The sequence below is a fragment of the Hyla sarda genome, chromosome 2 (genome assembly GCF_029499605.1).
Source record: "Hyla sarda isolate aHylSar1 chromosome 2, aHylSar1.hap1, whole genome shotgun sequence".
Classification (NCBI taxonomy): Eukaryota; Metazoa; Chordata; class Amphibia; order Anura; family Hylidae; genus Hyla; species Hyla sarda.
The window spans coordinates 327,168,364-327,183,343 of NC_079190.1; the positions used below are offsets into that span (position 1 = coordinate 327,168,364).

The 14,980-nt window shown below is 39.5% G+C and overlaps 1 protein-coding gene across 1 annotated transcript; it reads right to left on the bottom strand.

Annotated features, from left to right (window-relative positions):
• Positions 1 to 5,440: 5,440 nt before the first annotated feature.
• On the bottom strand, positions 5,441 to 6,406 carry LOC130357461 (olfactory receptor class A-like protein 1). The gene has a single exon (XM_056560156.1). It carries the CDS (start codon positions 6,404 to 6,406, stop codon positions 5,441 to 5,443), a length of 966 nt encoding a protein of 321 aa, XP_056416131.1.
• Positions 6,407 to 14,980: the final 8,574 nt, after the last annotated feature.

Genomic DNA, 14,980 nt, shown 5'->3' on the forward strand with positions numbered 1-14,980 from the left:
ATAACATGACCCATATGATAGACTGGTACACTGTGGCCTGCAATAACATGACCCATATGATAGACTGGTACACTGTGGCCTGCAATAATATGACACATATGATAGACTGGTACACTGTGGCCTGCAATAATATGATCCATATGATGGACTGGTACACTGTGGTCTGTAATAACATGACCAATATGAAAGACTAGTACACTGTGGTCTGTAATAACATGACCCATATGACAGACTAGTACACTGTGGTCTGCAATAACATGACCCATATGATAGACTAGTACACTGTGGCCTGCAATAACATGACCCATATGATAGACTAGTACACTGTGGTCTGCAAAAACATGGCCCATATGATAGACTAGTACACTGTGGTGTGCAATAACATGATCCATATGATAGACTGGTACACGGTGGCCTGCAATAACATGACCAATATGATAGACTGGTACACTGTGGCCTGCAATAACATGACCCATATGATAGATTGGTACACTGTGGTGTGCAATAACATGATCCATATGATAGACTGGTACACGGTGGCCTGCAATAACATGACCAATATGATAGACTGGTACACTGTGGCCTGCAATAACATGACCCATATGATAGATTGGTACACTGTGGTCTGCAATAACATGACCCATATGATAGACTGGTACACTGTGGCCTGCAATAATATGACACATATGATAGACTGGTACACTGTGGCCTGCAATAATATGATCCATATGATAGACTGGTACACTGTGGTCTGCAATAACATGATCCATATGATAGACTGGTACACTGTGGCCTGCAATAACATGACCCATATGATAGACTAGTACACTGTGGTCTGCAAAAACATGGCCCATATGATAGACTTGTACACTGTGGCCTGCAATAACATGACCCATATGATAGACTAGTACACTGTGGTGTGCAATAACATAATCCATATGATAGACTGGTATACTGTGGCCTGCAATAACATGACCAATATGATAGACTGGTACACTGTGGCCTGCAATAACATGACCCATATGATAGACTGGTACACTGTGGCCTGCAATAATATGATCCATATGATGGACTGGTACACTGTGGTCTGCAATAACATGACCCATATGATAGACTGGTACACTGTGGGCTGCAATAATATGATCCATATGATGGACTGGTACACTGTGGCCTGCAATAATATGACACATATGATAGACTGGTACACTGTGGCCTGCAATAATATGATCCATATGATGGACTGGTACACTGTGGTCTGTAATAACATGACCAATATGAAAGACTAGTACACTGTGGTCTGTAATAACATGACCCATATGACAGACTAGTACACTGTGGTCTGCAATAACATGACCCATATGATAGACTAGTACACTGTGGCCTGCAATAACATGACCCATATGATAGACTAGTACACTGTGGTCTGCAAAAACATGGCCCATATGATAGACTAGTACACTGTGGTGTGCAATAACATGATCCATATGATAGACTGGTACACGGTGGCCTGCAATAACATGACCAATATGATAGACTGGTACACTGTGGCCTGCAATAACATGACCCATATGATAGATTGGTACACTGTGGTGTGCAATAACATGATCCATATGATAGACTGGTACACGGTGGCCTGCAATAACATGACCAATATGATAGACTGGTACACTGTGGCCTGCAATAACATGACCCATATGATAGATTGGTACACTGTGGTCTGCAATAACATGACCCATATGATAGACTGGTACACTGTGGCCTGCAATAATATGACACATATGATAGACTGGTACACTGTGGCCTGCAATAATATGATCCATATGATAGACTGGTACACTGTGGTCTGCAATAACATGATCCATATGATAGACTGGTACACTGTGGCCTGCAATAACATGACCCATATGATAGACTAGTACACTGTGGTCTGCAAAAACATGGCCCATATGATAGACTTGTACACTGTGGCCTGCAATAACATGACCCATATGATAGACTAGTACACTGTGGTGTGCAATAACATAATCCATATGATAGACTGGTATACTGTGGCCTGCAATAACATGACCAATATGATAGACTGGTACACTGTGGCCTGCAATAACATGACCCATATGATAGACTGGTACACTGTGGCCTGCAATAATATGATCCATATGATGGACTGGTACACTGTGGTCTGCAATAACATGACCCATATGATAGACTGGTACACTGTGGGCTGCAATAATATGATCCATATGATGGACTGGTACACTGTGGCCTGCAATAACATGACCCATATGATAGACTGGTACACTGTGGCCTGCAATAACATGACCCATATGATAGACTGGTACACTGTGGCCTGCAATAATATGATCCATATGATGGACTGGTACACTGTGGTCTGCAATAACATGACCCATATGATAGACTGGTACTCTGTGGTCTGCAATAACATGAGCCATATGATAGACTGGTACATTGTGGCCTGCAATAACATGACCCATATGATAGACTGGTACACTGTGGCCTGCAATAACATGACGCATATGATAGACTGGTACACTGTGGTTTGCAATAACATGATCCTTATGATAGACTGGTACACTGTGGCCTACAAAAACATGACCTATATGAAAGACTGGTACACAGTGGTCTGCAATAACATGATCCATATGATAGACTTGTACACTGTGGCCTGCAATAACATGATCCATATGATAGACTGATACACTGTGGCCTGCAACAACGTGACCCATATGATAGACTGGTACACTGTGGTCTGCAATAACATGATCCATATGATAGACTGATACACTGTGGCCTGCAACAACATGCCCCATATGATAGACTAATACGTTGTGTATTGCAAATATAGATCTAACTTTATTAAAGAATAGTAAAACTTTTATTAAACAACAGTGAAGAACATACATGTAAATTGGTACCATGGAAATGTTGTAGTTGCCCATGGCAATCACATTCTAGCACACCTTTTTAGTTTCCTTTGTAACATAAAGTCAGAATGCTGGTGACTTCTGAGGTATGTGTTTGAATAGATCAGTGGCGGTTACACAGAAACATAAGCAGGTTAAATCAAAGTTCAATGCCCCAATGTCACGTCACAGGCAGTTGAATTAGAAATGTTAAGAATTGTTTCTTCTCACAGAAAGGCACTTAAAGTTTAATGTTACATTCAGAATTAAAAATGTGTGTAGGGCTATTAACCCCTTAAGGACTCAGCCCATTTTGGCCTTAAGGACTCAGACAATTACATTTTTACGTTTTCATTTTTTCCTCCTCGCCTTCTAAAAATCATAACTCTTTTATATTTTCATCCACAGACTAGTATGAGGGCTTGTTTTTTGGGCGACCAGTTGTCCTTTGTACTGACATCAATCATTATATCATAAAATGTATGGCGCAACCAAAAAACACTATTTTTGTGGGGAAATTAAAACGAAAAACGCAATTTTGCTAATTTTGGAAGGTTTTGTTTTCACGCCGTACAATTTATGGTAAAAATGACATGTATTCTTTATTCTGAGGGTCAATACAATTAAAATGATACCCATTATTATATACTTTTATATTATTGTTGCGCTTAAAAAAAATCACAAACTTTTTAACCAAATTAGTACGTTTATAATCCCTTTATTTTGATGACCTCTAACTTTTTTATTTTTCCGTATAAGTGGCGGTATGGGGGCTCATTTTTTGCGCCATGATCTGTACTTTTTTTTGATACCACATTTGCGTATAAAAAACTTTTAATAAATTTTTAATAAAATTTTTTTTAATAAAATGTATTAAAAAAGTAGGAATTTTGGACTTTTTTTATTTTTTTTCGTTCACGCTGTTCACCGTACGGGATCATTAACATTTTATTTTAATAGTTCGGACATTTACACATGCGGCGATACCAAATATGTCTATAAAAAATGTTTTTTACGCTTTTTGGGGGTAAAATAGGAAAAAACGGACGTTTTACTTTTTTATTGGGGGAGGGGATTTTTCACTTTTTTTTACTTTTACTTTTACATTTTTTTACATTTTTTTTTACACTTGAATAGTCCCCATAGGGGACTATTCATAGCAATACCATGATTGTTAATACTGACATATAGGACATAGAACAGATCAGTGTTTTCGGTCATCTTCTGCTCTGGTCTGCTCGATCACAGACCAGAGCAGGAGATGCCGGGAGCCGCACGGAGGAAGGAGAGGGGACCTCCGTGCGGCGTTATGAATGATCGGATCCCCGCAGCAGCGCTGCGGGCGATCCGATCGTTCATTTAAATCGCGAACCGCCGCAGATGCCGGGATCTGTATTGATCCTGGCACCTGAGGGGTTAATGGCGGACGCCCGCGAGATCGCGGGCGTCGGCCATTGCCGGCAGGTCCCTGGCTGCAATCAGCAGCCGGGATCAGCCGCGCATGACACGGGCATCGCTCCGATGCCCGCGGTTATGCTTAGGACGTAAATGTACGTCCTGGTGCGTTAAGTACCACCTCACCAGGACGTACATTTACGTCCTGTGTCCTTAAGGGGTTAAAGTGCTAACAGCACGCCAACTTAAACAGTATTTTACGTGAGTAAAAATATGCAAGAACTCACTTTTTTTCAGGACGATTCTTCTGGCTTTATTTTCTTATTTCATATTGTAAAAAGATGGTCTCGCAGGACTCAATAAGTTACATTTAGCAGCAACAAATAGCAGCAATGTCTGAACTTTCACCAGTCATGGCACGTGAAAATAAAGCAGGAAGAATCTTACTGAAAAAGTGAGTTCTTGCATATTTATACTCACGTAAAATACTGTTTAAGTTGGCGTGCTGTTAGCACTTTAATAGCCCTACACACTTTAATAGCCCTACACACGAGTTGAATTCAGTTTGTTCTGGTGGAGTTGTTTGGAGCTCTGAATGTATGGGCTTGCCTGTCCATGAATTCAATAAGAAGGAACTCAATTCAGCCTGTGTTTTGAGACTTAATGTTACATTCACTCACAGTGGTACACAAGCTTATTAGTTATAGTCACATGTAAAGGAACACTTCCACACAAACCATTGAACAGCAGCCGAATGTTATCAGTCTCTTGCTGTGTCTTATAAAGTCCTGTATTATAGTAACCTTCTCTATAAGAATAGCACTGTAACATGCAGAACAGCACAGGAACCAGCTTAAACTGGATACTTTTTTATATACAATTTTTGATCACTGTGACCACTGGGTGCAACCTGCATCATTTCCACTTGCAGTAGGAAGAGAAATTAACAATGGACAAAGCAGAAAGCTTTCCATTGAAAACCATTTAATAGGAGAATTTTCCGCTCAGTCTGTACTTTCTGTATAAAAGTATGTTCTGTTAATACATAGTACGAAGAGAGATTATAGTACTTCACAATGAACATATTCACAGAACAAATAGTTTCTGTTAATAGTTTATTTTTTTTACTTACTTATTGAGAACACAAGTCCATTGTTCTCTCCATTTTTGAGAGAAGACCTCTCCCCAAATGTGTATTTCCAACTATGTTTAAGTTTAGGGTTGGTTATATAAATGACTATAGGGCTTAGTGTTGCATAAGAGGATGCTAAGAATATCCGGACATCATTTAAGTCAGGGCTTACATTAGACAATGTTAATGTATAGGCCCACATTGAGTTATCTAGTCCAAATAGTATCACATAGAGGGCAACTAATAAGAAGACCGCTCTTGAGGCTTTGTACTCAGCTGAATTTTTTTGACTTCTGTCTGAACTCCTGATTCCTTTCACAGTTCTCTCATGTTGAAGCAAGATGTACACTATGTAAAAGCTTGCAAGCATCATCAGCGTGACAAAAAGAAAATCCCAAAGGGCATACAAAGTTCCATTGATAATATATGATGTGTAGGTTTGGAAGTCGACATCACAATACACCAAGTGAAGAGTGTAGAATGACGATGTCATATTTCTCTTTGCATGTGTAATATGTATACAGTAAGAATACATTAAAAGCATAAGAAATGAGAAAACGGTGATGATCGCCATGACATTTTGTGAGACCTTCTGTTTCAGGTAGGTCCACACTTTAGTTGATGGGGCAATCAGAATGCACTGGTGACAACTTAGTAGACTGGTAATACAAATAGACATAGCCCTGCTTACTCTGTATGTAAAAATCACAAATTTACATTCAGAATCATCAAGCAAATCCTTTATACCTACTGCATTCAAGGATTGTAGGATGATCCTAGAAAGGATGACTAAAAGATTGGCTGTTGCCAACATGGTCAATATCATATTGGTTGGAAGCAGTTTTTTTTCAATAATTTTGACAAAGGCAAATTGTATAATAATAAACATATTTCCTGGAATCCCAATTATTACAAGTAGGAAAAACCCTATTGCTTTTAAGAGAAGATGAGGGTCCATTTGACTTAAAATCTTGTATGTCTGTATCCTGGAAAAACAGAAACAATAGCATTCAATGAATGACACATTACAAAGCAACAAAACCTGGACACAATCTAACATCAGTGTGAACAAGGGCAAAGAATTGTGGTAATTATATTGTGGGACATAGATCATTGTGCGTCTTTAGGAAATGTGTTTTTAACTCATTAATTTTTGCTTTGCAACATATTTATCATAATATCACACAGTTGATAAATTTGGAGCGCATAAGCAAAAAACAAAGTAAAGTGACAGTGCAAAGTGAAAAACCAAAAGTGGGTACCAAAGTCTCTTTAAAAAGGTACATAAAACTTACACAACAGAGACACTTCTGCGACTTTTCTGTACCAAATAAAAAGACTCTAATCCTGATGATAAAGTCTCTCCATAGTGTTGAGGTAGTGTGAAAAATGGAAACAAGCTTCAAAGCTGTTTCATAATAAATGTCCACCAATATAGAATATACCCATTTATTATTTCTTCATAAAAATAAACCAAAGTTGATAAGATTTGAGAAATAGGAGATATAACTAAAGATAGTAAAATGTATGGAAAAAAAATAAACATACCTCACTAAAGCTAAGCCCCACTGCTATAGGAATGAAAAGACTTGCATGGAGGTTATTTATAACCCAAACCACGTAAAATGTCAAGCCACAGGAGATTCATTAATTCTCAGAAGTGTGATCATAACATGCAACTGTCTGGACAAATGTCATAGAAGAACTACTCGCCTATGACAGAAAAAAAGGGACAATACAATAAAAAATTAAAAAAAATTATTAAAAAAAATAAATTACATATATATATATATATATATATATATATATATATATGTGTGTGTATATATATATATATATATATATATATATATATATATATAGATAGATACACACAGGGTGGGCCATTTATATGGATACACCTTAATAAAATGGGAATGGTTGGTGATATTAACCTCCTGTATGTGGCACATTAGTATATGTGAGGGCGGAAACTTTTCAAGATGGGTGGTGACCATGGCGGCCATTTCGAATCCAACTTTAGTTTTTTCAATAGGAAGAGGGTCATGTGACACATCAAATTTATTGGGAATTTCACAAGAAAAGCAATGATGCGCTTGGTTTTAACATAACTTTATTCTGTCATGAGTTATTTACAAGTTTCTGACCACTTATATAATGTGTTCAATGTGCTGCCCAATGTGTTGGATTGTCAATGCAACCCTCTTCTCCCACTCTTCACACACTGATAGCAACACCACAGGAGAAATGCTAGCACAGGCTTCCAGTATCCGTATACACTGCTATATACTACTATATACACCGCAGGAGAAATGCTAGCACAGGCTCTCAGTATCCGTAGTTTCAGGTGCTGCACATCTCGTATCTTCACAGCATAGACAATTGCCTTTAGATGACCCCAAAGATAAAAGTCTAAGGGGGTCAGATCAGGAGACCTTGGGGGCCATTCAACTGGCCCACGATGACCAATCCACTTTCCAGGACACTGTTCATCTAGGAATTCTCGGACCTGACACCCTGTGCCACAAACAGGAAGTTAATATCACCAACCATTCCCATTTTATTAAGGTGTATCTATATAAATGGCCCACCCTGTATATATATATATATATATATATATATATATATATGTGTATATATATATATATATATATATATATATATATATATATACAGTGGTCCCTCAACATACGACGGTAATTCGTTCCAAATGAGCCATCGTTTGTCGAATTAATCGTATGTTGAGGGATTCGTGCAATGTAAAGTATAGGAGGCTGTACTCACCTGTCCCCGCCGCTCGAGATGGTGTCCCCGGCCATCCGCTGGGCTCTCCGCTGTCTTCTCCGGTCCTCTGCTGTCTTCTCCGGTCCTCTGCTGTCTTCTCCGGTCCTCTGCTGTCTTCTCTGATCCTCTGCTGTCTTCTCCGGTACTCTGCTGTCTTCCGCAGGGCCTTACTGGGCCTGCGTAGCGACATCATTACGCCGCTACGTACGCCATTCCTATTGGATGACATGCGCAGCAGCGTATTGACGTCATCGGAGAGGGCCAAGAAGACACCGGAAGACCAGCGCTGGACCCGGAGGGCACCCTGGAGCATCGTGGAGGGGTAAGTAATACTTACCGCACCACACGGGGAACATTAAGCTGCTATCCGGCAGCAGCTTAAGCATTTGGCGCTGCCGGATAGCACTTAATGCGATGGCCCCGACATAAAAAAGCATCGTATGCCGATGCTGACATCGACATGCGATGGCCTCTGAGAGGCCATTGTATGTCAATTTCATCATATGTCTGGGCCATCGTAGGTCGGGGGGTCACTGTGTATATGTATATATATATAATATAATATATATAATCCTTATTTCATATCAATATTACAGTAAAAATGTTAAACATCACAAAAGGTATAGGAAAAGAAAGGTGGATCCTGGGAAGGGGGGTACTCAAGGGGCAGTGTATATATATATGTATATATATATATATATATATATATATATATATATATATATATATATACATATACACATATATATATATATATATATATATATATATATATATATATATAGACTGTAGAGGAAGAGGAGCACTGTGACAAGGATTCAAGATCCAACTGGGTGATCAGCTCCAGGAACAGACCAATTCCCAAATAGTAACAAAAATAGAGGTAGAAGCGGCACTCCAATATTGATTAAATCAAACGTTGGTTTTATTCACGGATGTGTGAATAAAACCACCGTTTGATTTAATCAATTTTGGAGTGCCGCTTCTACCTCTATTTTTGTGTATATATATATATATATATATATATATATATATGCCCATATGTATGTAGAGAAGTAAAGCAAAATGGGTGAATATGGTTGTTGGGTGAGTAAAGTATCTTAGTAAAATGTATAGTACAATCTAATGTAAAGACTCAACATATACCCAAGAATATAGCAAACATAAGTGACTAGTGCGCAAAGCAACAAAAATGTAAGCAAGATGAATAAACATCTAAGGTGCATGCAGAAAACAGTAAAATATACATCAACCCCTTGCCTCAGATGCCCCCCACACCCTTGATGCACTTTGCAACCAGGAATGGTGGGCAGCTGACTTGGGACGGTATAAATACAAAGTAGTAATTTGTGGGAGATAAATGGAATATTGCCATTTCTCGCAAGTGGCTAAAGGGGAAATACTACCTAAAAGGAGGACTGATCTTCAAGGGAACTTACATACAGGTGATCCTACTTACAAGGGTACACTAACAACAGGGTTATACTACATACAGGGGGGGGGGTCTATACTACAGAGAGACCTTACTATAGGAATATTAGAAGTAGAGCAGGAAAAAACCCTCAGGTATGGCGCTGCAGACTCTTGTAGACAGATGAGGCGGATGCCAAAGGTAATAGGAAAGTCCTCAGCAGGACATTTTATTAAAAAAACAATAAAATGGACAAGATTATGCGTTTCGGGAGGATCCCTCCCTTCCTCAGATCAGGATCCTGATCTGAGGAAGGGAGGGATCCTCCCGAAACGCGTAATCTTGTCCATTTTATTGTTTTTTTAATAAAATGTCCTGCTGAGGACTTTCCTATTACCTTTGGCATCCGCCTCATCTGTCTACAAGAGTCTGCAGCGCCATACCTGAGGGTTTTTTCCTGCTCTACTTCTAATATTGACTCCCAGGACGACTTGTTTCCTCCTGCAACCCATCGGCATAGCAGCGACTCGTACTACAGTACCCAGATTATATCGTGGGTGATATGCTTTTTTGCATAGATCTCAAGGTGAGCGGCCATCTATAAGCCCCGTGGGGTTCCCCCCCCACCCACCACCCGATCTATTGAGGGTAAATACACGAGGCGCCGTCCGTCGGTCCTTTCTTTTCTTTTCTCTACAGATTCTTACTATAGGAAAACCTACCTGTAAGAGAGATACTACCTAAAGGGTGCAAACTACCTACTGTGAAACCTACCTACAGGGGGTCCTGCATACAGGGGGAAATACCAACAAGGGGATGCAACCTACAGGGGACATATCCCACAGGCAGACATAAGTATAGGGAGACAGCCATACCAGGGAGGACTTACCTACAAGAGGGTATCTTCCTATTTGGGGAATCAACTAACCTACCTACTCTGCCCCAACTCATCTACCCCTCCCCTCCAACCACTTGCAAGCCAACTCTGTTGTGTGGGACACCAAGTGAGTATTATTACTGTTTGGGGGGCTATAGGTGCTGGGAAAGTACAGAGCCTAAAATGTTTTTCTGGAGGGTTCTGTAGAGATTGTCTCAAAAATGGAAGACATTGTCCAGGCAGATAGAGAAGGAAATGGAAAGTGACCAACTCAGAGCAGATTAAAGAAGATGTCACCTGTAAGCCATTGGATTAAAATTTCACTGTACTATAAGGTCTAGTATGAGGTCTGTATGGTCTGTAGTGGTAATGATAACCATCATGGTGTGGCAGTATTATGTAAGTATTATGTAGGGGTATCATTAGTAATATATTCTTGTGTTGTATATCTGTTTAGGGTGTTCTATTGAATAGCAGTATGGTAAAAATTATTCTTCACTATACTGTAGTAAAATCTGCTCCTGATGTGTAGGTAAAAATTTTATATGATTACTATACATGCCTATAAATCTTTTGTGTGTGTGTGTGTGTGTGGGGGGGGGGGGGGGGGGGGAGAGTGGGGGGTGGTGTGCCATTGGGCACTTAGGGGACATTATACTGTGTGTGATTGCTTGGGGGACTCTATAGTGTATTGGAGACATTATACGCTGTGGGCTAAATGAGGCATTATCAGGTGTGGTTGCTCTACTTTGTGGGGCACTAAAGCAGGTATTATAATGTATGGGAACTCTAAAAGGGGCAATATACTGTGTGGGGGTATTGGGGAGCAATATACTGTGTGGGGAACAAAAGTGACCATTATACTGAATGGGGGAACATGGGGACATCATATTGTATAGAAGCACTAAAGGAAACATTATACTGTGTGGGGGCACTTGAGGGGCAGTATATAATGTGTGGGGCAATACTGGGACCTTATACTATGAATGGGAACTACAGTGGGTAATATTCTGTGTGTGGCACTTATGGGACATTATCCTTTGTGGGGACATTTAGAGGACTTACATTTCAGTCCCATGTCACACTGACTGGCAGGGGTGGATCAAACCAAAATAAAAATCCACACAAGCATCTAGATAAAGCCAGCCTTGTGGTGGTCATAGCCCTATAAGGGTAATTTGCTCCAGTATATCTGCAGCCTATTAATCAATATGCAGTATCTGCTTACCTAGTCTAACGAAAAGGATACTGAGTTCCCAATCATATTCGAAGCATATTACGTTACCAGCCATTAGTACTTTATGATCCACTGTAGATATGTTATTATGAACTATTGTACATGGGATCTTCTGTCCCACTGAGCAACTTACACACATTTGCTTAGCAATTACATTGCAGATAGCTATGAATAGTTATGAATTAATGCATGATTTTGAAATATCTATCATGTATATTTTAGGTTGAAAAAGAGCTGGTTTAGAGTTTTATCTCTGGTCTAGAGCGTCTATCTCACTGTATCCTAACCAGTGTGCTTTCATCTGTGGCAAATTTACAACTCCCAGGGAATTGTAGTTTTGCAACAGCTGTAGTCACACTGCTTGAAAAACAGTCTACGGTATCTAATGGATATACAGCAGACAGCTCAATCTCACCACCTTTTCAGGTAGCTTTCCCTAAACATTAATTTAGGGAAAGCTACCTTGAAAAGGTGGTGTTATTGAGCTTCTTCTATATATAGATGGACTGGATACACTGGAAAATATTTTTTTTTTTATCAACTGGTGCCAGTAAGTTAAACATATTTGAAAATTACCTCTACTGTATTTAAAAATTTGTAATCCTTCCAGTACTTATTTGCTGCTATTTGCTCCACAGGAAGTTCTTTTATTTTTGAATTTCCTGTCTGGCCACAGAGCTCTCTGCTGACACCTCTGTCCATTTTAGGAACTGTCCAGAGTAGGAAAAAATCCCCATTGCAAACCTATCCTGTGGTGTCAGCAGAGAGCACTGTGGTCAGACAGAAAGGAAATTCAAAAAGAAAAGAACTTCTTGTGGAGCCTACAGCAGCTCATAAGTATTGAAAAATTTAGATTTTTTAATAGAAGTCATTTACAAATGTGGTTAACTTTCTGGCACCAGTTGATAAAAAAAAAAAAAAAAAAAATTCCCAGTGGAGTATAAACAAGGTGATCTGGTCTACAGCCCATTTAAAGCTTAAAAAACTGACAGGAAGCAAAAAGCATCTGTTCACTCCGTGCACATGACCTATAGTGTTGAGCGGCATAGGCCATATTCGAATTCGCGAATATTCACGAATATATGGACGAATATTCGTCATATATTCGCGAATATTCGCATATTCGAATATTCTCGTTTTATTTTCGCATATGCGTAAATTCGCGTATGCGAAAATTAACATATGTGAATATTAGCATATACAAAATTAGTATACGCGAAAATTCGCATATGCGGAAATTAGCATATGCGACTTTTCGCATATGCGAATTTTTGCGCGCCAGTCTCACACAGTAGTATTAGAGCCTTCTTTACACCACACAAGCTGGAAGCAGAGAGGGATGATCACTGTGATGTGTACTGTGAAAAAAAAAAAAACTAATATTCGTAATTACGAATATATAGCGCTATATTCGCAAAATTCGCGAATTCGCGAATATGCGATATTCGCGAATAATCTTCGAATTGCGAATATTCGTGAGCAACAGTAATGACCTAACACAGTTTCATAACTAAGATGTAAATCCTGAACATTTTTACTTTAAAAGGTTACGCAAAGTCAGATAAAAATATAGATTTAAAAATATTATTTCTGTTGACAAAATTTGGTATGTGTAAATGACAGGGAAAGAATAGTATGTGATGATGGTGAAACATTCTTTCCTCTGGACATAGACGGTGCCCCCTTATCATGGTTACCGGCCGAGGTATAAAAAGATCACCAGGAAGATCTCTTTACTGTTCATTCATATTTATGTACATTATCATCATATTTTCCTTAAGAAACATCTAGATACCGCCTTTCTATTTCTATGCATTTCAACTACTGTTGTACTGACTTGTAACAGAATTATGTTATATTTATATGTTGAGTAATTTTTTTTGTATATACCGTATTTTTCGCCGTATAAGACGCACTTTTTCTTCCCCAAAACTTCGTCTTATACGGCGAATACACACCTATCGCGGCGGTCCCTGCGGCCATGCCGGGATCCCCTGCATGGCCGGCACTCTTCTTAGTCATCATCACGTCGTCGCGCACGCCACCCCGTCATCCAATAGGAGTGGCGTGCGAAGCGGCGTGCGAAGCGGCGTGCGTAGCGACGTTATGGCGGCGACAGAGAGCGAGGATACCGGGCAGCAGAGATGTTCCGGAGCGACGGGGACGTGGCGAGAGCGATGGAGGGCGACATCCAGGGCAGCGGTGATAGGTCTGGAGTGGCGGGGACACGTGAATATTATCTCCTATACCAGTGGTCTTCAACCTGCGGACCTCCAGACGTTGCAAAACTACAACTCCTGGCATGCCCGGACAGCCATCGGCTGTCCGGGCATGCTGGGAGTTGTAGTTTTGCAACATCTGGAAGTCCGCAGGTTGAAGATCACTGTCCTATACTTTACGTTGTATTCTAGATTTTTCTCATTTAAAATTGGGTGCATCTTGTATGCCGGAGCGTCCTATAGGGCGAAAAATACGACAAGTGTTCTATGCATAGTTAACCCTACAGTTTTCATAGATTGACAGAAGAGGCTAGTTACACTATAATCACCATTACACAACACTTCCCAGGCGTTATCGCTGCCTCAGGTTTTAATAATGTAACAATTAACCTCTTAAGGACCCAGCCATTTTACACCTTAGGACACGGCCATTTTTTGAACATCTGACCACTGTCACTTTAAACATTAATAACTCTGGAATGCTTTTAGTTATCATTCTGATTCCGAGATTGTTTTTTCGTGACATATTCTACTTTAACATAGTGGTAAATAAAAATTGTAACTTGCATCCTTTCTTGGTGAAAAATTTGAACATTTTATGAAAAATGAGAAAATTTAGCATTTTTCTAACTTTGAAGCTCTCTGCTTGTAAGGAAAATGGATATTTAAAATATTTTTTTTTCACATATACAATATGTCTACTTTATGTTTGCATCATAAAATTGACAAGTTTTTGGAAGACACCAGAGGGCTTCAAAGTTCAGCAGCAATTTTCCAATTTTTCACAAAATTTCCAAACTCACTATTTTTCAGGGACCAGTTCAGGTTTGAAGTGGATTTGAAGGGTCTTCATATTAGAAATACCCCACAAATGACCCCATTATAAAAACTGCACTCCCCAAAGTATTCAAAATGATATTCGGTCAGCCTTTTAACCCTTTAGGTGTTTCACAGGAATAGCAGGAAAGTGAAGGAGAAAATTAACAATCTTCATTTTTTACACT

What these genes read in the sequence shown, in the direction of transcription:
- LOC130357461 (XM_056560156.1), bottom strand. Translation starts at nt 6,406, where the DNA reads ATGGACCCTCATCTTCTCTTAAAAGCAATAGGGTTTTTCCTACTTGTA.